The following is a 24,376-nucleotide window of genomic DNA, read 5'->3' as shown; positions in this document are numbered from 1 at the left end:
CAGCAACTTAACACTAATACTGCAAATTCACCCCCAGTGGCTTCAGATGAGCTTTTCAAACTGAATCTGGCACAGAGCCAGAGGGAGATATCAGACAAGAGGACCAAAGCTTACTCTGAGAGTATCTTATTGGAGGAAAGGTGGAGAGGTTTTGGAACTCAGGGCCAAGTCAGAAGGTCAATGATAGAGCATTTTAATTTGACGGTGTGCAGGAGTAAGAGGAGATCTTAGGGGTTGTAGGACTGGGGAGGTTAAAAGAATTAGTGGATGGGGAATGAATCGGAAACAAAGGTATATAAGGTGGAAATGATATTAGCTGGGGTCAGGACTAAGTGGATTCACTACGAGTTGGAACATGCACAGCAGGGATTTGGAGGACCACAAGTTTACAGAGGGGACAGAGACATGCAGAACGTCTGCAAGCTTGATCCTGGGGCTCTGAGCACTGTTACTAACACAATGATGCGTCAGAAACACTATCGGAGGAGAGAGTAAGGGGCTCTGTAATCCTGGAACACCCTCCCACCAAAATCCACAGCTGGTCCACATTTCTTTTCAGAGGTGGTCTGTGTTACTGGTCTCAAGCTTCTCCCAAGGTTACGGGAGAGGAAAGGTCCGACGGACTCTACCTCCTGCTCATCGCTTCACACCAGGACATCAAAGCACAACCGTCCGCTTCTCTCCCTCCCGCGGTGCGGCGCTCCCTCAGTGCCCCCCCCCCCGCGGTGCGGCGCTCCCTCGGTGATTAGTGTTCACGTCACGGGCTCCGGACATTCCGCAGTTGGCGCTGCGGGAACCTCCTCCGCGTCCCAGGACTCGGCAGTCGGCGGCGCAGCTCCCATGGACTCCGGCCGCGCCCCGCCGCTCCTCCTGTGTGTGCTGACGGTTATGTGCGCGGCGCTGGACCAGGACTGCCCCCCGGAGTTCGTCACGGTGCAGGGGCCCCAGGGCAGACCCTGCTGCTCGCGGTGCCGACCAGGTGAGTGTCTGGGCTGACGGTGTCGGCTGGGAGCTGTGTCACAGGAGGCTGGACATGGGATAGGTATCCGTGCGGGAACACTTGGGCACCAGAGAGAGGCGAATGAGATCCACGCTAAACATTGGGGTAATTCTGGCAGCATTGGGAACTCGCCGCGGTTGTTTGGGAGAGATGTTGGCAGGTAGAGGGATATCTAACAGTGGGAGGCTTTCAAACAGGCGATGGGTAGAGCATGTTCCTGTTAGAGTGAGGTGCAAGGCTGGCAGGTGACCAGCGATAGTGAGGCTCTGGTGAGGAAAGTGGAGGTACAGGCAGCCGCGAGTCCCTTAAAGGAACATGAGGGATGTGGGAGGGGAAAGGACCCAGCAGTAACTCTGGCAGGTAATAGGTTCTACAAGTATATTGAGAACAAAAGGGTAACAGAGGAGAGATGGACCAGTTGTCTGTATGTGGAGCCACATGAAATGGGGGAGATAAATGTTTCTGGTCTGCATTTCCCATCGGGAAGCTGGGGAGTTCAGGGAAGAGAACAGTGATGTCCTGAAACACATCCACACTGTGAAAGAGGAGGTGCTGGTGGTCTTGAGGCATAAAGGTGGATAAATCCCTGGGGCTTCACCAAGAGTATTCTAGGACATTGTGGGAAGGGAGGGAAGAAATTGCTGGGGCTTTGGGAGAGAGATCTATATCTTGCTTATCCATGGGTGAGCTGCCAGATGACTGGAGGGTGGTTAATGTGCCTTTATTTAAGAATGGGATTCAGGGGGATGGGAACCAGAGCACTGGGTCAGAAAGTGGAGGGACTGAGAGGAAGGTAGATGTCAGGGCCAGTAAACACAGGCAGGAGCAAAGTAATAGACATGATGGGATGGTCCTTTTGAAGTGAGTGTGTTTGAATGCTAGGAATATTATGGGTAAAAATGATGAACTTAGATAATGGATCAGTACATAGAATGATGACGTTGTAGCCATAACGGAAACTTGGTTGAGAGAGGGACAGGAATAGGTGATTAATATTCCAGGGTTTCGATATTTTAGAAAAGATAGAGAGGGAGGTATAAAAGGGGTGGGGGGAGGGGGGTTGCACTACTCATCAGGGACAATGTCACAACTGCACTCAGAGGGCTCGTATATATGAATCTATATGGGTAGAACTCAAAAATGAGAAAGATGCAATGACTCTGATGGGATTTTACTACAGACCTCCCAATAGCCACCGGGACATTAAGGAACAGATATGCAGGCGAATTAAAGAAAGGTGTAAAACCAATAGGGTTGTTGTGGTGGAGACTTCAACTTCCCTAATATAAACTGGACCCTCCTCAGTGTAAAAGGTTTAGACGGGGCAGAATTTGAGAGGTGCATCTAGGAGGATTTCTTAAATCAATATGTACATAGTCCAATGAGAGGAGGAGCCGTACTGGACCTAGTGTTGGGTAACGAGCCTGGCCAGGTGACTGACCTTTGAGTGGAAGAACAGTTAGGGAACAGTGACCATAACTCCTTAAATTTTAAGATGGCAAAATAAGGATCAGTATGGACCTTGCGGGAGAGTATTGAATTGGAGCAGGGCAAATTACGAGAGCATTAAGGCAGGAACTAGGGAGAGTTAATTGGGAACAGCTGTTTTTGGGTAAGTCCACATCTGACATGTGGAGGGTATTTAAAGGCCAACTGCACAGAGCACAGGACAGGGATGTTCCAGTTAGAAGGAAAGACAAGGATGGCAGGGTAAGAGAACCATGGATGTTGAGAGAGGTGGTGAATTTAGTCAAGAAGGAAAAGGGACAGTATGTAAAGCTTAGGAAGCTGGGATCAAACGGACCACTTGAGGATTATAAAGAAGCCAGAACGGAACTCAAGGAGTGAATTAGGAAAGCCAGGAGGGGCCATGACAAGTCCTTGGCAAGTAGGATTAAAGATAATCCCAAGGCATTCTATACATACATCAAGAGCAAGAGGATAACTAGGGAGAGGGTAGGACCACTCAAGGATAAAGGAGGGAACGTGCTTGGAAGCGGAGGATGTGGATGAGGTCCTTAATGAGTACTTTGCATCAGTATTTACCAAGGAGAAGGACGTGGAGGGTAGGGAGATCAGTGTGGAGCGTGCTAATGTGCCAGGGCATTTTGAGATAAAGGAGGAAGTAGTGTTGGGTCTCTTAAAGAGCATTAGCGTGGATAAGTCCCCAGGGCCTGATGGGATATACCCCAGGTTATTGAGAGAGGCAAGAGATGAGATTGCTGAGGCCTTGACCAATATCTTCGTGTCCTCTAGCCGCAGGCAAGGTCCCAGAGGATTGGCGAGCAGCTAATGTTGTTCCATTATTCAAGAAGGGAAATGGGGATAATCCTGGTAACTATAGACCAGTGAGTAGGAAGTTACTGGAGAGGATTGTTAGGGATAGGATTTATGAGCATTTGGAAAACCATAGCCTAATTAGGGACAGTCAGCATGGCTTTGTCCAGGGCAAGTCGTGCCTTACTAACTTGTTTGAGTGTTTTTGACGAAGTGACAAGGGTAACTGATGAAGGTAGAGCTGGTGATGTTGTCTACATGGATTTTAGTAAATGACAAGGTCCCTCATGGGAGGCTCATCCAGAAGATTAAGATGCATGGGACCCACGGTGAATTGACCATTTGGATTCAGAACTGGCTTGCCTGTAGAAGACAGAGCAGTGGTCAATGGGACTTATTCTAGCTGGAGGTCTGTGATTAGTGTTGTACCTCAGGGGTCCATACTGGGACTTCTGCTGTTTGTGATGTATATAACTGACCCGGATGAAAATGTACATGGGTGGGTTAGTAGGTTTGAAGATGATACGAAGATTGGTGGTGGTGTGGATAGTGTAGAAGACTGGCAAAGGATACAGTGGGATACAAATCAGTTGTAGATACGGGCGTAGAAATGGCAGATGGAGTTCAACCCAGCCAAATGTGAAGTGTTGCACCTTGGGAGATCAAATGTAAATGGCAAGACCCTCAACAGTGTTGATGAGCAGAGAGATCTTGGGGTCCAAGTTCATAGCTCCCTGAAAGTTGCTGCACAGGTTGATAGGGCGGTAAAGAAGGCGTACGGCATGCTTGCCTTCATTAGTCGAGGCACTGAGTTCAAGAGTCAGAAAGTTATGCTGCAGCTTTATAAAACTCTAGTTAGGCTGCATCTGCAGTATTGCATTCAGTTCTGGTCGCCCCACCATGGGAAGGATGTGGAGGCTTTGGAGAGGGTGCAGAAGAGGTTCACCAGGATGCTGCCTGGATTAGAGGGCATGTGCTATGAGGATCGGTTGGACAAACTTGGGTTGTTCTCTCTGGAGCAGCGGAGAGCGAGGGGACATGTGATAAAGGTTTACAGGATTATGAGAGGCATAGATAGAGTAGACAGCCAGTATTTTTTTTACCCATGGTTGAAATGTCTAATACCAGAGGGTATGCATTTAAAGTGAGGGGGCTAAGTTCAAAGGAGATATGCGGGGCAAGGTTTTTTTACACAGAGAGTGGTGGGTGCCTGGAATACGCTGCGTGGGGTGGTGGTGCAAGCAAATAAAATAGGGGCATTCAAGAAACTCTTAGATAGGCACATGAATGTGAGGGAGATAGTAGGATATGGACATTGCGTAGGCAGAAGGGATTAGTTTAGTTGGGCATTTTATTACTAATGTAATTGGTTTAGCACAACATTGTGGGATGAAGGGCCTGTTCCTGTGCTGTACTGTTCCTTGTTCTAATGGCTGCAAGGACAAGCCAGGGAACTACAGGCTGGTGAGCCTGACATCAGTTAAACACTGGTCACCTGAATTCTCCTTCTGTCCAGCACTGGCTCATCCTCCAAATGGTTCCACATCCTGTCAGTGTCTCGTCCCCTTTCAAAACCCTCACCCTGATTCTAACTCTTGCTGTGACGAGGCAGAGGGAGATCTGTGGGTGTTTTCAGTTCCAGCAAGGCAGAGCTACCAACTTACCAGAAATCTGGAGCAGGTTTTCTGACAATTTTGTATTGCCTCATCCAGGAAATGCTGTGGAGGGAGGAGTGGGCAGAATGGCCATCTCGGTCTGGCCCAGGCTTGTGATTCACCACTTTGGTCTTTCCCTGTTTTTTCTGTTTCATATGTTGTCTCAAAGTGTGCACAGGTTGTGAGCTGTCCTGAACTCAACTATAACTGGCACCTGTGAAGAGAATCTTGGTCTCTCTACCAAGAAGGACCAGGACTGGTTCAAGGAGAATGATCAGGAGCTAATCAGCCGTAAACCTGAGGCATTCATGGATTAGAAACTTCATCTTTCCTCAAGGGAAAGGAAATGGTTCTGCAGAAAGTGAAGGCAGGGGTCCAATGGAAGGACTGGGACTTAAAGAAAAGATGATAGATGGAGAGAGTGCAGAAGGTTCAGCAACACGGACAGCCATGACATGCACTGATTCTTTAACTCTTTAAAAACCACCCTAATACCCAAGGTCCTACCCCAGTGAGAACCAGGAGAACTCATCAGGGACAGATAGGCAGTTAGTGCTCAGCTGCCTGTCTTAAGACCTCCTCGACTATGTGTCTGCCCTCAATGTGGAGATGCACATCTCCATCCCATAGCAGCCTAAATGGACCTGCCTTGTCACCATCTCACACTAACAAAACATCATGAAGGCCATACCACAACTCAGAAATAACCAAGCCTCGGGACCAGAGGATCTCCCTGCAGGACTGCTACACTTGGTGGTGAAGAGTTTCAGTCACAGATCCACAACCTGGTCATTTGCATCTGGGAGGAGGAGAATGTTCCAAGGGACCTCTGAAGTGCCTAATCTTCACCGTGATAACTAGAAGAGTCTCCTTGCTGGTTCTACAGGGCAAGTCATTGCTAAGGTCCTCCTGAAGAGCTAAAGAGATTCACAGTGTGGATTCCATTCATGCAGAAGCACGGTGGACATGATTTTAGGCATAGAGCAATACAGCACGAATACAGGTCCTTCGGCCCAATGGGCTAAGCTAACAGTAACCCAGTTACTGTTCACTACACAGTAATTCAATACAAATGCAGAAGGCAGCAGCAGCAGCCATTGAAACTTGCCTTTTCAACTTCATTATAGTCTTTGCCTCCCTTAATCAAGAGGGACTGTGGAATACCCTCTTCAAATTCAGTTGCCTCCAGAACTTCATCTCCATCTAACAATTGCTCTATGATGACATGCAGCCCATTGTATTAACCAACAGAGCCAATCTGAATGAAGACGGCCACAATGCGTTGTGCTCTAAACCCTTTCTCAACATTTCTTGCTGTGATGGTGAGCAAATCTCCAACAAAGTTCCTGTGGGAGTGGAGCTAATGTTCAGAACTAATGGAGAACTGTTCAACCTGCAGTGACTACCCGGACCTGAGTGGAGAGGACGTTTTCTGATGCTGATCTCTAAGCCCTTGTTGATGCTTTCACTGAAGCATACAAGAGGATGGGTCTTGGACTCAACATTTGGAAGACAGGGTTCTTCTACCAACCCGCCTCAGTCACACTACACTAATCTCTGTAAAGGTAGGTTCATGGTGAGACCCAGGAGAGTGTGGACTATTTCTCAAACCCCAGGAGCCAGATCTCAGTTAAGGTGATGCCAATGATGAAACTCACCAACCTGCCAGCCAACCTTTGTTCAGTTGAGAAAAAAGGTGTTTGAAGATCAGAACCACAGACCTGGTCTGCTGGGTGGCAGTGATCCCTGCTCTCCTACTGGTTCCTTAAGCTTGGACTACCTGCAACAGACACCTCAAGTCACTGGAAAAATATCAGCAACAATGGTCCTGCAAAATCATCCAAATTCACTGAAAGGAGAAGTGAACCAGTGTCCATCTCTCTCCTAGGCCAACATCACCAGTATTGAGGCCCTAGGTATAGTCAGTTGGCCAGAGTTAGCAGGCCAGCTCGTTTGCACACCCAACATCACACTCCCAAACTGATGCTCTATTCTGAGCTCTGACATGGCTACACATCTCACAAACCCTGTGTAAGTGTGGAAGGAGCACAGTGCCTCTCAAACTACCCACCTGCACACCCCATCACCCAGCACCTACCCCATGTGTAAAGAGTCTGTGGTTTCACATTAGCCCCATCAGTGTCCTCAGAGCCTACAAAACTGAAGTGGAAGCTCCTCCTCCTCAATCTCAAGGGACTTCCTAAGAAGAGGGAAAGCAGTTTCTATGTTGCTAGTCTACTCAGATTGGCATCAACTATAATGGTGGAGTTTATCGTCTTATTGTCTCTGGGTTTGGAGATAGAAATGGTGAGAATGTAACTAATCAGATTAATTAATCAGATTAACCACATTCATATGAACATCATTGCTGAGCCAGTGGTGATAAAAAGTTTTCGGTAAAGAGTGGCTTGCATTTCTTTATCACTATGCATGATCCCACGCAAGCACCTTACAGCCAATAGAATACTATTTAAGCGTGATCACTAATTTGTGGTAAAACCTGGTATCCATGCAATGCAAACTCCCACAAGCACCAGCATAACAGTGAATAGACCATCTTATTGTTATCAACACAGAAGGCGGCGATTGGCTCCTTGGGTCCATGCTGACTCCCAGCAGAGCAATCCCATCAGTTCCATTCTTTGCTCTTTAATCTTTTATTTCCTTTTACATTCTGCTATATATCCTCTTTTGCACGATTTATTTATTTTGTAACTTAGTAATTTTTTTATGTCGTGCACTGTACGGCTGCCACAAAACAACTCATTTCATGGCATGTGTCAGTGATAATAAATCTGATTCTATTCCCGATTTCCTTGTAACTTTTTCTATCTCACAAGTCCATTGCCTTTTTACTCTTTTGCCCCTTACTTACAATAAGGGTAATTTACTGTGGCTAATTAACCCACCAGCATGACTTGGGAACGTGAAAGAAAACTGGAGCAGTGAGGGGCAAACCCTTGTGGTTCCAGGGTGAACATACAGCTTCTGAGGTTGGGATCGAACCTGGATCCCTGGAGTCTGAGGCATCAGCACTACCTGCCGTGCCACCTTCTGGGGAAAATGAGGGATAAATATTTGCCCCAACACACCAGAAAGGAATCTGCTGCTATTCTTTAAAATTAAAATAAAATGTGGATGCTGGAAATCTGAAACAAAATCAGGGAAGCCAGAGGAAGATTGGTGACCACCTGCACTCGGTGACTGAGCTTCCTGTTGCCTGTTATTTTAATTCTCCATCCCACTCCCACTCTGACCTATTGCTCAGTGGGCTCCTGTACTGTTTCAATGCAAGCTTGAGGCACAACACGTCATCGGCGAACATTGCAGCCTTCCAACTCCATACCAAATTCTCCAGTTTTGGATAATTCACTTTCTCTGTCTGTATCAGAACTGCCATTTTTGCCATAAGTCATCCACTTGTGATATTGCGTCAGCTTCTTTCCCTCTCCCACTCACGCATCCTGACCTGCTTCATTGCCTCTAACTGCCCCATTAATCACCTGTGTCCATCACAGGCGTACCCACTGTCTGTCCATGCCCTCCCCACTTTCCCTGCAACTTAAACCTAACTTTTTCCCACTCTGTCCCAGTTATGGTGAAGGATCTTCAACCTGAGACGTTAACTGTTTTTCTCCACAACCCACTGTATTGGTATTTAATGGTTCAATTATTTTTCAGGTTTCTTTTTGAAAGAAGAGTGTACTGCGACCTCCAACTCTGTCTGCGTACCGTGCCCACCCAAATCATATTCCGCACAATGGAACAACATGTTTTCTTGTCTCCGCTGTGCTGAATGTGGATACGGTAATGTTGCAAGTTTATTCAAATCTTCAATGTTCTTCCGAAGTGTTCATGAAAATGTAACCCCTTCCTGTACCACAGTGTCCACACGTAAAGGAGATTGAATAAGGCCACCAATGAGAGGCCAATGCAAAGCCTAGCTTCTCCAATCCAACCAAAGCAATCACATTGACAAAGGACCTCAAATCCTAAATTGGTTTGGAGTGAATGAAGTTTTTTTGCACAAAATTGTTGAACTGTAGGAAACAAGGCAGATTCAATTACCACTGTTGGAAAATCTGCTTTAGTAGTGTTAACTTAGGGATGATTATAGGCCACATCAGCCTGGAGATGACCAAGTAAGTTCTTCATTACAATGGTAGTTGAGGCCCTGGTTTAATGTATTGTGGAAGGACAGCATCACTGACAGTGCGGCTCTCCTCCAGTACTACACTGGACAATCAGCCTGGATTTTGTGCTCACGTGTCTGAAGTTGGCCTTGAACCCATTACTTTTTGACTCAGGCCACCCACTAAGGCTAACTGCAGAAAAGTCCAGCTGCCTAATTTGATAGAAGCACAAGAGACTGTAGATAGTATAATCTGAAATAAAAAAAGAAACTGCTGGAGGAACTCAGTGGGTCAGGCAGCATCTGTGAACCGGGACCCAGATGAAGGGTCTCAACCTTAAATGTCGCCTTGTCCATTCCCCTCCACGGATGCTGCTGACTCGCTGAGTTCCTCCAGCAGCTTGTTTTTTTGCTGCCTAATTTGATATCTTGGGCTGGATTTTACTGTCCAAATGATGATGCATCTACCAATTGCCCAGAGACATGAGTGGCTAACCCCTCCCGCACCCCACCACCACCACCCCCCGCCCCCCAACCCCCCGATCTCTAGATCTCCCAGACTCCCAGGCTACTGCCTTTTAGGAACATGGCCATTAGGAGGCAGGAAATCACTGCCTCAGCTTCTGGGAAAGAAGGGAAGTGCCACTGTGCATTGGATAATATCTAGGAATATCAGCCTCCAAGAGTTTAAACCCACACTCCCTCCCCAGTACCCTCAACCTGCATTCCAGAGCTGCTGTGTTTATTCTAAGTTTTGTAGTTATTTTGTTTATGTTAATACAATCTTCTACCCCTGCAGAAGGGATGCAGTACAAGAGGAGCTGCACGCCCAGCTCAAATGCCGAGTGTGAATGCAGTAAGGGCTATGTTTGCGAAGACAGTGATTGCATTAGATGCATCCTACAAGGTAAACTTCACTACTTCCCTGATATAAGCCACTGTGCACTCTATGTAAACCATTTGATGGAAAGCTGGGCCATGGCTGGTAGTACCTTGCTGCTTATTGTCATATTGCCACTTGTCTATCTGGAGTAAACGTACTGTTTGTCGTGCCACTGGAAGACAGCCCTGGGTTTGGACCTGTCCTCCCCATGCTACAATACCTGGTGGAAGACTCACAATGCCATCACTCATTGAGTGTTCCACCAGTTATTTTAACAGTGGGGAGGACTGGTCCAAATCAGTCAGGGTTACTACAAGGCAAGGTGACGAACAATCTTCTACATTGTCTTTTTGAGGAATTCCAGCATTGCCAGCAACACCATTATTTATTGTGCATTCCTAAAAGCTCTTGAGAAGGTGGGGGAGCTAGCTTACTGAATCAATTCAGTCCTTCTGCTGGAGGTAGTCCCACAGTGCCGCTGAAGAGAGAGTTCCAGGATTTAGACCCAGCAGCGACATAGTTCCAAACCCAGATGGTGTGTAACTTGGGCGATGAGTCCCCGTGTATCTGCTGCCCTGTCCAGGTTTAGGAGGAACTGTCAGAATAGACTGGGCAAGTAATAGTAATGCATTTTGTACATGGTGTATACTGCAGCCTCTGCATACTGAAAGGGAAGGAATCAACAGGCTCTGTCCTGGATAGTGTCAAGCTTGAGAGTTGTTGGTGCCTCAGTTATCTGAGTAGTTCCTCAAAGATAGTGGAAAGGCTTTGGGTACCTGAGGGAGAAGGATGCTTAACCTTGGTAATTACTTGCCTGGACCAATTGTGTTTCTTCTCTTTGGTGAACCTTAGGATGTTGATGATGGGGGACTGGCAATAGTAATGCCATTGAATGAAGTGTAAATGGTCTGGAGATTGGTGTGTCTGGGCTAGGGAAGGGAAACTGGCTAACCACCAAGTAGGTGTGTGTGACTGGTGTAGTCAGAAGAGGGCTGGACTCTGATATCCCTCCCCATGTAAACACACTCATGCACACATGTGCGTGCGCACACACTCCTTGGAGGAGAAGATGGAGGAAAAAACATTGTGAACTCAAACATATGCCAAATTGACTGGAGTTCCTTGACTTCAGAATCCACAGAATCAGGGATCTCCTCCTGGCATATCCAGCCCCCACTGCCATGATATTGTAACTGCGTGATGATTGATCTACTGACAGTCATGTAATGACTAACCCCTCCTTGGTTGTAGATGAAGATGTGAAAAACATTCCTTGCTCTTCAGGGACATTTTCCAGCACAGGAACCGAGCCTTGCAAACCGAGGACCAAGTAAGTGCGGAGATCTGCTTCAATGTTTGTCCTTGACTGTTCTGGTATTGCTTCCAGAAATGCCCTTTAAATGTTCCCTTTTAATGTAACTCATTTGAAGTGAACTTCACCCCAACTGCTTCATGCTCTGTCACACATCTCTCTTTGCTTACATTAGGTTGCTGCGACATTCTTTACCTCTAGGACTCTCAAAAGAATGAAAACCAGAGGGGTAAAGGGTTTTCCTTGCCATGTGGCTTTCCTGTTCCTTCAGTGTCCGAGATGTTCTTATTTTGCATTACATTTGTACAAACTATTCTCGATGTTTCCTTTTCTTCCACCTCCTCCACACCCCAGCACACACTGCCTATTACCTCATCTCCTCTCCCTCATTGAGATGATCCTCTGTCTATTTCCAGAACATTACCCAAATGGCCCTTCTATATAATGAACCCAGAAAACGCGAGGTAGTTCCATAATCCCATGAACTCTGACAGCCCTTCACTGAACCCCCAGCTTGTGCACCCTTACATACCAGTGCCCACATCTTGGTTACTATCTCAAAGTCCTAGAGCAACAGCACAATTCCTGAATGCAATCATTGCCGGTGCCATAGAATGGCACCCCAAAGGCTTTTTTTGTGCTGACACGTTACTCCCCACTGGCTCACTGCACACTGCTCATTGGAAACAGTTTCCTAAATAAGGAGATATGTTCAGAAGGGGACTTGGAGTCAGGGTGGCTCCTTCCGTGGAGGGAAGGGAGAGGGTTTGCAATGCTTCTCCTCCTGAGGAAAGTCAAGTTAGGAATTTGTTGGTGCATTGGATGAATACCATTCTCTATCTTCTTAGTAATGTTTTTTCTCTGTGCTTTTAAAAGTTGCACAAGCCTGGGTCATGTCGAAATAGCAGCTGCAAATCAAATGAGAGATGCCATCTGTGATAATGCCACAGAGATAACCACCATGAAGGGAGGTAAGCAATAACTAGATTTATTTTATTTGGTAAATTTACAGAACTTAAATAGTCTTCAAACCCAAGTCAGAACCATCCCTGGCCTATCATTGTTCTAAATGGACCATAATTGATGTTATGATAAACTTGAAATAAGGAATTAATGCAATTGTTCTACAGCCTGTGGATTAAGTAGGGCCCGAAACAGAAGATATGAAAGTGAAGCAGGAGGAAGCCATTTGGTCCCTTGCACATGCTCCACCATTCAGTAAGATCGTGGCTGATCTTTTACCTCACAGCACCTGCTCAGAGTAACTCCAGATCCCTAGATTCCCTTAATATCCAGTGGGAGATATGTAAGAGGGAACCACAGCTGTGTGTGCTGCACAGTTTTCATCAATGGTTGAGATGAGACTGAAGAGAGTAATCTGCAGACAAAGAGCTCAGATGTTATTGGGCACTTCACCCAGGCTGCTCCAAGTTGGTACTCAGCGTGAACAATCCGAGTGTACTTGCTACTGGTTGCTGTGTGTTCTGGCTGGCTGGATGAGCAAAGGGATGCAAATATCCATTTACAAATTAAAAACAAGCTTGAATTTGCAATGGGGCTTTAATGTAGGAAAACATCCCAAACGTGCTCAGACAATGGCAGTGAGCAGGGAAGGAAGGATGAACCGTGAAGGAGATGGTGATTTACTAGTTAGGGGTTACGCCAGCCTTGGGTGAGATGAAGAGCAGAGAGGTTTGGGGAGAGCTTAAAATGTGGCAGCTCTGCTACAGCTAGAATGGTAGGTGAGGCCATGTGGGAGATGAGCAGGAGACCAGGGCCCAGACATTGCCCAGTCCTTCGAGGTTGCATCAAACAGCCAAACTGAAAATAAATCCCAAAATTGACTGTTGCATTACCTCAATGATTGGCAATGATGGTCTATTTTGATCTTAGCCTTAATTGTGCTGAGTGAAGTGATCTCCTCGGGGTCAATAGTAGGGTGTGTTACAATTGGCCTCAGTATGTGTAGGGTAGGAAAGGGCAAAACCAACATTGGCCCACATAGGAAAAATAGGGGTAGGCCATTGGGTCCTGTGAGCCTTCTCCACTATTCATTGTAATCAAGGGTGATCTTCTATCTTGATACCATATTCCCACTCTCTCCCAATACCCTCTGATGCCCTTGTGTCCAGAAATCCATCTCTCTCTCCTTGAATGTATTTGGTGTCTTGGCTTCCACTGCACTCTGGTAGAGGATTCCACAGGTTCGGCACCTTCTGAATGAGGTAAATCCCCTCACCTCAGTCCTAAAATGTCTTGCACTTTTCTCCTTGTTCTGGGTGCTACCAGCTAGAGGAAGCATCCACACCACCCCCCCCCCCCAACCCCCCATCATGCCCTGTCATAGTTTTGTTCATTTCAATGAGCTCTCCTCTCGTTCCTCTACAATGTGATAAATACAGGGGCCTGGTCAACCCAACCTCTCCTCATGTCTCACCATCTCAGGAATCAGTCTGGTGAACCTTCATGCATTGCCTCTATGGCATGTATATTATTTCCTGTATAAGGAGAGCAAAACTGCATAAAATACTCCAGGGGCAGTCTCATCAAGGCTCTGTACAACTGTAAAAGGACACAATTCCTCATGGGCTCAAATCCTCTTACAATCAAGGCCAACATACAATTTGCCTTCCTAACTGCTTGCCGCACCTGTATGTTTGCTTTCAGTGACTGTTGTACAAGGATAGCCAGGTTCCTTTCACAACATTTTACAATCCATAACCATTTAAATAATACTGAAGTGGATAACTTCACATCTGTGCTATGGTGCGCTGTATTTACCCACTCACTTAATTTGTCTAAATTGCCTTAAGGCATCTTTGCATTCTCCTCAACTCTCGATCTCAGCCAGTTCCATGTCATTAGCAAACCCTTAAATTTTCTACATCAATATGTATTGTGATTGGCTCGGACCCAAGCACTAATTCCTGGAGTAGCCCACCAATACCAAAGAACCATAGAACAATACAGCACAATACAGGCCCGTCGGCCCACCATGTTGTGCCGACCTTCAAACCACACCTACGACCATCAAACCCCTTCCTCCCACATATCCCTCTAACTTAAATTCCTCCATATGCTTATCTAACAATCTCTTGAACTTGTCCAATGTATCAGCCTCCACCACCACCCCAGGCAGCGCATTCCATGCACCAACCACTCTCTGGGTGAAAAACCTCCCTCTGACATCACCCTTGAACTTCCCACCCATTACCTTAAAGCCATGTCCTCTTGTTTTGAGCATTGGTGCCCTGGGAAAGAGGCGCTGGCTGTCCACTCTATCTATTCCTCTTAATATTTTGTATACCTCTATCATGTCTCCCCTCATCCTCCTCCTCTCCAATGAGAACAGCCCCGGCTCCTTTAATCTCTCCTCATAATCCATACTCTCCAATCCCGGCAGCATCCTGGTAAATCTCCTCTGCACCCTTTCCAACGCCTCCACATCCTTCCTATAATGAGGCGACCAGAACTGGACACAGTACTCCAAGTGTGGCCTAACCGGAGTTTTGTAAAGCTGCATCATCACTTTGCGGCTCTTAAACTCGATCCACCGACTTATGAAAGCTAACATCCCATAAGCTTTCTTAACTACCCTATCCACCTGCGAGGCAACTTTCAGTGATCTGTGGATATGAACCCCCAGATCCCTCTGCTCCTCTACACTGTCCAGAATCCTGCCATTTACCTTGTACTCCGCCTTGGAGTTTGTCCTTCCAAAGTGTACCACCTCACACTTCTCTGGATTGAACTCCATCTGCCACTTGTCAGCCCAGCTCTGCACCCTATCAATATCCCTCTGCAAGCTTCGACAGCCCTCCACACTATCCACAACACCACCGATCTTTGTGTCATCTGCAAACTTGCTAACCCACCCTTCCACCCCCTCATCTAAGTCGTTAATAAATATCACAAAAAGTAGAGGTCCCAGAACCGATCCCTGCGGGACACCACTAGTCACAGCCCTCCAATCTGAATGCACTCCCTCCACCACAACCCTCTGCTTTCTACAGGCTAGCCAATTTTGAATCCACACGGCCAAGCTTCTCCGGATCCCTCTGACCTTCTGAAGAAGCCTACCATGCGGAACCTTGTCAAACGCCTTACTAAAATCCATGTAGACCACATCCACTGCACTACCCTCATCAATCTTCCTGGTCACCTCCTCAAAGAACCCTATCAGGCTTGTGAGGCAAGATCTTCCCTTCACAAAACCATGCTGGCTGTCCCTAATCAGTCCATATTTCTCTAGGTGCTTATAGATCCTATCTCTTAGAATTCTTTCCAAAAGCTTACCCACCACAGATGTAAGGTTCACTGGTCTGTAATTCCCTGGGCTACCCCTACTACCTTTTTTGAATAAGGGGACAACATTTGCCACCTTCCAATCCTCTGGTACCATTCCCGTTGACAACGAGGACTCAAAGATCCTAACCAATGGTTCAGCAATCTCCTCCCTCGCCTCACGAAGCAGCCTGGGAAATATTCTGTCAGGCCCCGGGGACTTATCTGACCTAATATTTTCTAACAACTCCATCACATCCTCTCTCCTAATATCTACATACTCCAGAACATTACCCTCACCTACACTGTTCTCAGCATCATCAAGACCCCACTCCTTGGTGAATACTGAAGAGGAGTATTCATTGAGAACCTCACCCACTTCCACAGCTTCCAGGCACATCCTCCCATCTGTGTTTAATCGGACCTACCTTTACTCGAGCCATTCTTCTGCTCTTCATGTACGAGAAAAAAGCCTTGGGATTCTCCTTAACCCTGCTTGCCAAAGCCTTTTCATGTCCCCTTCTCACTCTCCTCAGCCCTTTCTTAAGCTCCTTCCTTTATATTCCTCACGAGCCCTGTCCAATCCTTGCTGCTTACACCTTATGTATGCTACCTTCTTCTTCCTAACTAGTTGTTCCACCTCTCTCATCACCCACGGTTCCTTCACCCTGCCATTCCTTCTCTGCCTCACCGGGACAAATTTATCCCTAACATCCTGCAAAAGATACCTGAACATCGACCACATCTCCATAGTACATTTCCCTTCAATTTTCGCATTTCTCCAAAAACTGCCTCCCAATCTGCTCCTCAGTATCCCTACTGCTACTGGGGGGCCTATAGAATACTCCCAGAAGGGTAACTGTCCCTTTCTTATTCCTAACTTCCACCCATATTGACTCCGGAGAGGATCCTTCTACATTATCTACCCTTTCTGCAGCTGTAACTGTGTCCCGGACCAGTAGCTCCCCCCCTCCCTACCCCTTTTAAAACACTGAAAACCAGGAATATTCAATATCCATTCCTGCCCCGATGTCAGCCATGTCTCTGTGATAGCCACAATATCATAGTCCCATGTACTTATCCAAGCTCTCAGTTCATCTCCCTTATTCCTGATGCTTCTCACATTCAAGTAAATGCACTTTAGCCCATCCACCTTACTACTTTTATAGCCTGTACTCTGCTTCTCCTTCCTCAAAGCCTCTCTACCTGTCAGATCTGACTTTTCCCCATCCCCTTCTTCCTCTGACCTACTCCTCTGGTTCCCTTCCCCCCTCACAATCTAGTTTAAACCCTCCTGAACCACCCTAGCAAACCTAACCGCAAGGATATTGGCCCCCCTCAAGTTCGGGTGTAACCCGTCCTCTCTGTACAGGTCCCACCTTCCCCAGAAGAGATCCCAATGATCCAAAAATCTAAAACCCTCCCTCCTGCACCAACTTTGCGTGGCACTGGCAGCAATCCCGAGATCACTACCCTCGAGGTCCTGTCCTTCAGCCTTCTGCCTAGCTCGCTAAACTCCCTTTTCAGGACCTCATCCCTCTTCTCACCTATGTCGTTGGTAAAATCATTGCTTTTACTGTCCACTTTTACGTTAATTGCAAGTTTAATCTCTTACATTATCTTTAACTTCTGCAGAATTCTGAGCTGCTCCCAATCCTTAGACTTGCTACGGTTTTTGCCTCCTTCACTTTGGATCTAATCCTACCCTACTTTTTGTTAGCCATGGTTGGGTCACACTTCCCTTTCTGGTTTTGTTCGGGAAGGAACGTTGCTGCATTTGTTCTTTAAATGTTAGCCATTCCCTATGCACTGTCACACCTTACAGCGAAGCATCCAACTCACTCCTCGCACCTCTCGTTTAGATTTTGAACCCTAGTTTGGAATTGAACTATTTTACTTTTCATCGTAATGAAAATTTCTATCAACAGTTTTGAGAGCAAATACAAAACAAGAGACTGATCTTGCATTACCTCTTTCATGACTGCAAAGTGCTTGACAGCCAATGTAATATGTTTGAAGTATAGTAACTGTTGTAAAGCATGAAACATTCCAGACAGTTTGTGCACAGCAAGCTGCCGCAGCAGTAATCTGACCTGTGATGTTGAATGAGGGGTGAGTATTGGCTCAGGGAACTGCGGAGAGTTCTGCTGCACCTGGGAGAGTGAATGGAACCTTAGTTTAACGTCTCTAAAAGTCAGCACTTCCTGCGTTGCAGTGATGGAAGCAATAGCTTGGAGTTCTCTGCTCGGGTCTCTGGAGTGAAGCTAGAACCCACAGCCTCCGACCTGGAGATCAGACACTGCTGAGGCCATGAAGCACTGTAGAAGGATGAAAGTGGGTAAAATTCCTTATGAGGCACACTTCAGTAAAATCTCTAATTGATTGATTTCTCTCCGGCCAAAGGTTCTGCTCACATTGTGAAGGTTGTAACAAACATTGTGGCCTTCACCAGCCTTGGCCTGCTCTGTCTGTCAGTTGGACTGCACATCGCTACATTCAGGAAGAACAGAGGAAGAGAATTTAACTTGTTACCAGGTATATAAAATGATTGGTGGTCTTCTTTCCTTTATTCTGGACCCAGTCTGGACCTGCACTGGACTGTGGGCTGTTGCCAAGCAAGGGGACACAGCCCGGCTGCAGGTGGCTTGGGGCTTCTCTAAACTCATTGACATGCAGGAAATGTGCAGCCGATCTGTGCACAGCAGTATCCCACAGCCAATAACGTGATAATATCCAGATAACCTGAGCCTGGGGAGAACTGCCCCCCCCAACCCCGGTGCCGTGTGCCCCTACACCCCCCCCCCCCCCCCCCCCCACCGGCACTGGGCTCCTTTCACTAGATCTCTGCTGCTCCCGTCTGGAAAACCCCGGGGATCATTCCTTGGTCCTCGACTGTTTACTATTTATATTTTGCAACCTGGAGGAGGGGACAAAATGTCAGGTTTCCACATTTGCCGATGATATGAAAGTAAGTGGAGGGGCATATTGTGAAGAGGATATTATGACCCCTGTAACGATATGTTAAGTGAGTGGACAAAAATTTGGCAAGTAGAGTATAACATCGGAAGATGAGGTCATGCATTTTATAAGAGGAATCAAAAAGTAGATTATTATCCAAATGGAGAGAGGCTGCAGGTGAGTGAAGTTCAGAGGGATCTGGGCATTCTTGTGCATGAATCACATAAAGGTATAGAACAGGTCCAACAAGTAGTTAAGAAAACAAATGACAGTTTGGCCTTTAATGAAATGGGTTTGGAGTTTACAAATAGGGCATTTTTTTTAAATATATAGTTGTACAGGGTGTTGGTGAGGTCACACCTGGAAACCTGAGGTATTGGTTTATTATTGTTACTTGTACCGAGGTACAGTGAAAAGCTTGTCTTACAAACCAATCGTACAGGTCAATTCATTACACAGTGCAGTTACATTGAGTTAGTACAAAGTGCATTGATGTAGTACAGGTAAAAACAGTAACAGTACAGAGTAAAGTGTCACAGCTACAGAGAAAGTGCAGTGCAATAAGGTGCAAGGTCACAAGGTAGATCATGAGGTCATAGTCCATCTCATTTGTATAAAGGAACCATTCAATAGTCTTATCACAGTGGGGTAGAAGCTGTCCTCAAGTCTGGTGGTATGTGCCCTCAGGCACCTGTATCTTCTACCCGATGGAAGAGGAGAGAAGAGAGAATGTCCTGGGTGGGTGTGGTCTTCGATTATGCTGGCTGCTACACCAAGACAACGAGAGGTAAAGACAGAGTCCAAGGAGGGGACGCTGGTGTCCGTGATGCACTGGGCTATGTCCACAACTCTCTGCAGCTTCTTGCGGTCCTGGGTAGAGCAGTTGCCGTACCAAGCCGTGATACATCCAGATAGGATGCTTTCTATGGTGCATCGGTAAAAGTTGGTGAGAGTCAAAGGGGACAAACCAAATTTCTTTAGCCTCCTGAGGAAGCAGAGGCGCTGGTGAGATTTCTTGGCCGTGGCATCTACATGATTTGACAAAACTGTGCACGGTTTTGGTCCTTAATGTAGAAAACTATGGTAGCATTGGAGCAATCCAAATCAGATTCACCAGGTTAATTCCTGCGATTAACCTATAAAGAAAGGCTAAACAGTTTGGGTCTGTATTCTTTGGAGTTTAGAAGATGTGAAGTTATTGAGACAAGTTCCTAAAGGGACATGATGACTTTAATGTTGAGATTTTTCATGAGAGGCTGAGTCTCAAATGAAGAGACATAATTACAAGAGGCCAGTCATTTAAAACAGCAATGTGTAGAAATTCCTTCAGGTGTGAATCTTTGGAATTCTCAACCCAGATCATTAGAAATATGTAAGTAGTGTAGATAAATATTTGAAAGATTGGGGAATTGAAGGCTCTGGGGACCGGCAGAAAGGAGCTGAGGCCAGTGTGGATCAGTCACAATGGGACAGGCTTGGGGGCCAGCTGCTGAATCCTACTCCTATTTCCTTGTGTTCCACGAACCTTTCGCTACACGATGCCACTCACTGCTGGTTGTCTGGCACCCTGTGTGGTTTTTCCCCCAGCCCCTGCAGTCCCTGCCTGAGGTTGTGTTCTAGGCTCTGGAGTGGAACTTGAATCCGGGGGAGTCAGCACCACTACACCTAAAATGCTAATTGAAAGGATTTCCAGAAAGCTGGTCACAATATTATTTTCAATAGGGGATGAAGAGATTTATTAAGTTAGGCAATCATATTTTCTGTACACTTATTTTAAACTTTTCTTGTGACAGATGAAACGCAAGCAACACCTCCAAATACATTATCTGAAGACACCTACAACATCCACTTCCCACAGCAGGAATGTGGCATCTCACCCAGAGAGAAAGAGCATGGAGTACACCTGTGTTGAAGTACCTTGTGTGTGAAGACCTTGTGTTGTAAAGGATGACTTACAGGGACAGAGTGGGCTTTCTTCAGCTTTGCTAACCAGTGGGCTTTATGTTCACTGTTGTCTGACTGCGCTGTAAATTGCTGGAATGCTGGTTGGGAATGACACCTCTTGAATACTGTGCCTATTGGCTTATCTCCCATGGTCAGGAAGGAAAACAGGAATGGACGGGGAATTGGAGGTAGTGGTGCATTCCGTGCACTCTCATACTCGGGAGAAGAAAGGAAGGAAAACAAAGAGCTCTCTGGGTGATGAGCAGCAGAGAGAGAGAGTGATGAAACAAGGGGGCACATGACACGTCAGGTGAATATTTCAAGTGAGATCTAGGCTGCTTAGAGTATGGAGGGAGAATATGCAAGCAGGGAAGTTAGGCTAGAACTAGTTAGGCCGGAACTAGTTAAGCCACAGCTTGAGCACTGTGTCCCATTCTGGACATAATACTGGAAGGTGCGATTTCATAAGACAGGATGCAGTGGAGGACCAATGACTATTCACCTCAATTGTGTCCCCTTCTCCTCCTCCTCCACTCTCAGCCTATCTGACCTTTTCTCACGGCTACAGTTTTCCAGTCCAGGGGTTGTGGAAGGACTGATTATCCTTTCCAGAGGGATCATAAACCAAGGGTCTAGTTTTAAGGTAATTGGTAGAGAATTAAAGAGGAAATGAGAGGGGAAAAAAATCACCCCAAGGGTGGTGTGGGGGTGGCAAAAAGCCTGAAAGGGTGTTGGGGACAAAGACCTTCAAGTAAAAGGTTCACATAAAAGGCTAGTTAGCTAAACTGTAGCCCATGGAATAAAGGGGGTAGTGGCAATATAGATTTAAAAAATGTTAGCTCAAGGACAAAGCAGAGTGTCATGGTAAACAGCTGTCTTTAAGAGGTCAGCTGTACTATATATCAAAGTTGTAGTCCTAATGATTTGGTGAAGGGTGTGTGGGGTAAAGTTTCCAAATTCGTAGATGGAAGTCTGGTAGACATTGAAGAGGACAATGATAGACCAAAAGGACATAACTGAATGGAATGGGCAGACAAGTGGCAGATGAAAATTCATCCAGGGAAGTAATATATCTAGGTGGAAGGAATGGAAAGAGACAATATAGACTCAATGGGCCAGTTCTAAAGGGACTGGGCATATATTGTAAGAGTCTCTGAAAGGGATAAAATATGTTGAGAGGAATCTACCACTTGTGGAGAAAACCACCTTTGAATACAAGTCGATCAGCAATTGTCTGCATGGAATATCCTCAAAAACTTTCAGCTGGATCCTGCTGATAGTCACTTGGCAGAATGCCTCATCACCAGAACATTCAAACAAGGTCAAAACGTGTCTGGCTGCTTATGGGAAGGGCCCCCCCTCTCACATCCTTCATGCATGGTTGGAATCTCAGCACCATCGCATGCTGCCTGAATTTTGATGGTCTTCCACATGAATTGGCACACTCCAAGGTTCAGGACCTGGTGTGGAGACACCCTGAATCTTTGGACAGCTGTCACGGAGGCTGGAGTAAGGCCAGAGGTCAGGGCCCTCCTGCCATTGCATAGCAAGAGGCCAGAACCTATGGCCTATGCAAGGATAATGTCCATATTGGAAAATCTTTGACATGTAAACGTCAGTTCAGTTGTCTGTGAGTGGAGTCATGCACTGTACCTGATCAAGGTGAACCATATTGACCTTCATGACTTGTAACATTTTGACAGTATTGTAACATAACCTGGCAAATTTTATGAATGAAATATACTTTTGGATAAAATAATCATTCACTTAGGTTGAAATATTTCATCAAAAGGATTGTATTTGTAAACTACATTGAGTGTCTCATAGGAAGCGAGTTTAACAGCGAGACACACAAGGAGATGTCGGGACAGATAACCCCACGTTTTGTCAGACGTGGTGTTACAGAGCATTTTAATGAGGAGAGAGGTAGAGGTGAGAGGAGGAAATTCCTGAGCTTAGGGCCCAGGCAGCTGAAGGTACAGCTGCTGCTGGTGGTGCAGTCAAATCTGGGCTTGGTCAGGGTGACTGTGACCGGAGATCAGGTAGTAAATGTGATGTACTCGTTGAGTCCAGGCTTGGCTTCACCGCAGGAAATGAAGGTTAATAGTCGGCAGGACTTCTGGTGCCTGGGAGACTGTCTAAGGGGTTAAATACCAGTTTGTGTTTGTTCTGGTGTACATCAATGATGAATTTTATATGTGAAGGAATAAATAAATTTTCCAACAATATCACATCCAGGAGCGAGGAAGCAAGTTCCAGGTTGTAGGAAAGGTTCAGCAGGTAGGCAGAAAACCAGCCGCCGGGAACTGCGCTTTGCTGCATGTACCAGGCAAATGAACCTGAACCATGAGGTTCTGTTCCGACAGCGGCGCAGGGAGGGCTTAGGGTGGACATACATAAATCTTTGAAGGTGTAACAACTAGTTGAGAAAGCTGTGGGAGACTCTTGGCTTCACAAGTAGTCATAAGAGCATGTCAGTGACTCTACCATGGGTAAGTGAATGTCTCATAAAGCTCTGGCACTCTAACACAAAGCAGGCTTGGCTTTGTGAGAATGACCAGGAGATCCAGGAGCTAATTAACTAGAAACATAAGACATTTTTGGATTAGAAATGCCACTGTGGGAAACAAACCGCTCTACAGGCTCTGCTCCAACAGAAAACACGCGTGTAAAGACAGATGTGTGGGTGAAAGCACGCAGGAAGTCCAGAACCCCTTGCTAACCAAGATTCTTCAGTGGTCTCAGGGTACCAACAGCCCAAACATGCCAGGGCCCACCCCACTAAGAGCCAAGAATGGGCAGTAAGTGCCCACTTAAAGAACTCCTGAACCATGCCTCCATCCCACAGCAAACTAAAGGAGAGTGCAGGAGTCTCCAGAACAAAAAATAAGATAAAAAGTGATAAGAATTTAATTTCAGGCAACTTGGAGACAAATTTGAGAAGGGCAGTGAATACAGGACTGAAGGTGTTATATTTGAATGCACGCAGTATATGAAATAAGGTAGATGGGCTTGTAGAGCAATTAGAAATTGGCAGGTACGACATTGTGGGCATCACAGAGTCGAGGTTGAAAGAATATCACAGCTGGGAGCTGGACATCCAAGGATACACATCCTATTGAACAGACAGGCCGGCGGGCAGAGGGGTGGGGTGGTTCTGTTGGTAAAAAATTAAATCCAATCCTGAGCAAGAAGCGACATAGGATCAGAAGATGTGGAATCCTTGTGGGTAGAGTTAAGAAACTGCAAGGGTAAAAAGATCCTGATGGGAGTCATATACAGGCCTCTGAATAGCAGCCAGGATGTGGGGTACAAATTACAACAGGAGATAAAAAAGGCATGTAAGAGAGGCAATATTACGGTGGTCAGGGGGGACTTCAATATGCAGGTAGACTGGGAAGATCAGGTTGGCACTGGAACCCAAGAGAAGGAATTGTAGAATGCCTATGAGATGGCTTTTCAGAGCAGCTTGTGGTCGAACCCACTAGGGAAAAGGCAATTCTGGATTTGGTGTTGTGCAATGAACCTGATTTGATTAGGGAGCTTAAGCTAAAGGAACCTTTAGGAGGCAGTGATCATAATATGACAGAATTCACCCTGCAGTTTAAGATGGTGAAGCTAAAATCGGATGTATCGATATTGCAGTTGAGTAAAGGTAACTGCAGGGGCACGAGAGAGGAGATGGCCAAAGTTGATTGGAAGGGGACCCTAGCAGGGATGACGGTAGAACAGCAATGATAGGAGTTTCTGGGAGTAATTCAGAAGACGCAGGATCAGTTCATCCCAAAGAAGAAGAAGCATTCTAAAGGGAGGATGAGGCAACTGTGGCTGACAAGGGAAGTCAAAGGCAGCATAAAAGCAAAAGAGAGGGCATACAATATTACAAAAATTAGCTGGAAGCTAGAGGATTGGGAAGCTTTTAAAAACCAAC

General features: G+C 46.2%; 1 protein-coding gene across 1 annotated transcript; it reads left to right on the top strand.

Annotated features, from left to right (window-relative positions):
* The first annotated feature begins 306 nt into the window (after positions 1-306).
* LOC127583251 (tumor necrosis factor receptor superfamily member 14-like) lies at positions 307-22,150 on the top strand. Its single transcript, XM_052039019.1, has 8 exons — positions 307-491; positions 597-979; positions 8,614-8,739; positions 9,864-9,971; positions 11,199-11,277; positions 12,136-12,230; positions 17,947-18,078; positions 20,295-22,150. Exons 1-8 carry the CDS (start codon positions 307-309, stop codon positions 20,411-20,413), a joined length of 1,227 nt encoding a protein of 408 aa, XP_051894979.1. The 3' UTR covers positions 20,414-22,150.
* Positions 22,151-24,376: the final 2,226 nt, after the last annotated feature.

The sequence above is a fragment of the Pristis pectinata genome, chromosome 26 (genome assembly GCF_009764475.1).
Source record: "Pristis pectinata isolate sPriPec2 chromosome 26, sPriPec2.1.pri, whole genome shotgun sequence".
Lineage (NCBI taxonomy): Eukaryota > Metazoa > Chordata > Chondrichthyes > Rhinopristiformes > Pristidae > Pristis > Pristis pectinata.
Note: the sequence above shows the minus strand (reverse complement) of the source record. Positions and strands in the feature narration are given on the sequence as shown.

Coding starts and splice junctions, on each gene's coding strand:
- LOC127583251 (XM_052039019.1), top strand. CDS start 307: ATGATATTAGCTGGGGTCAGGACTAAGTGGATTCACTACGAGTTGGAA. Junction 9,972..11,198: donor CATTAGATGCATCCTACAAG/GTAAACTTCACT, acceptor CCTTGGTTGTAG/ATGAAGATGTGAAAAACATT. Junction 11,278..12,135: donor CCTTGCAAACCGAGGACCAA/GTAAGTGCGGAG, acceptor TGCTTTTAAAAG/TTGCACAAGCCTGGGTCATG.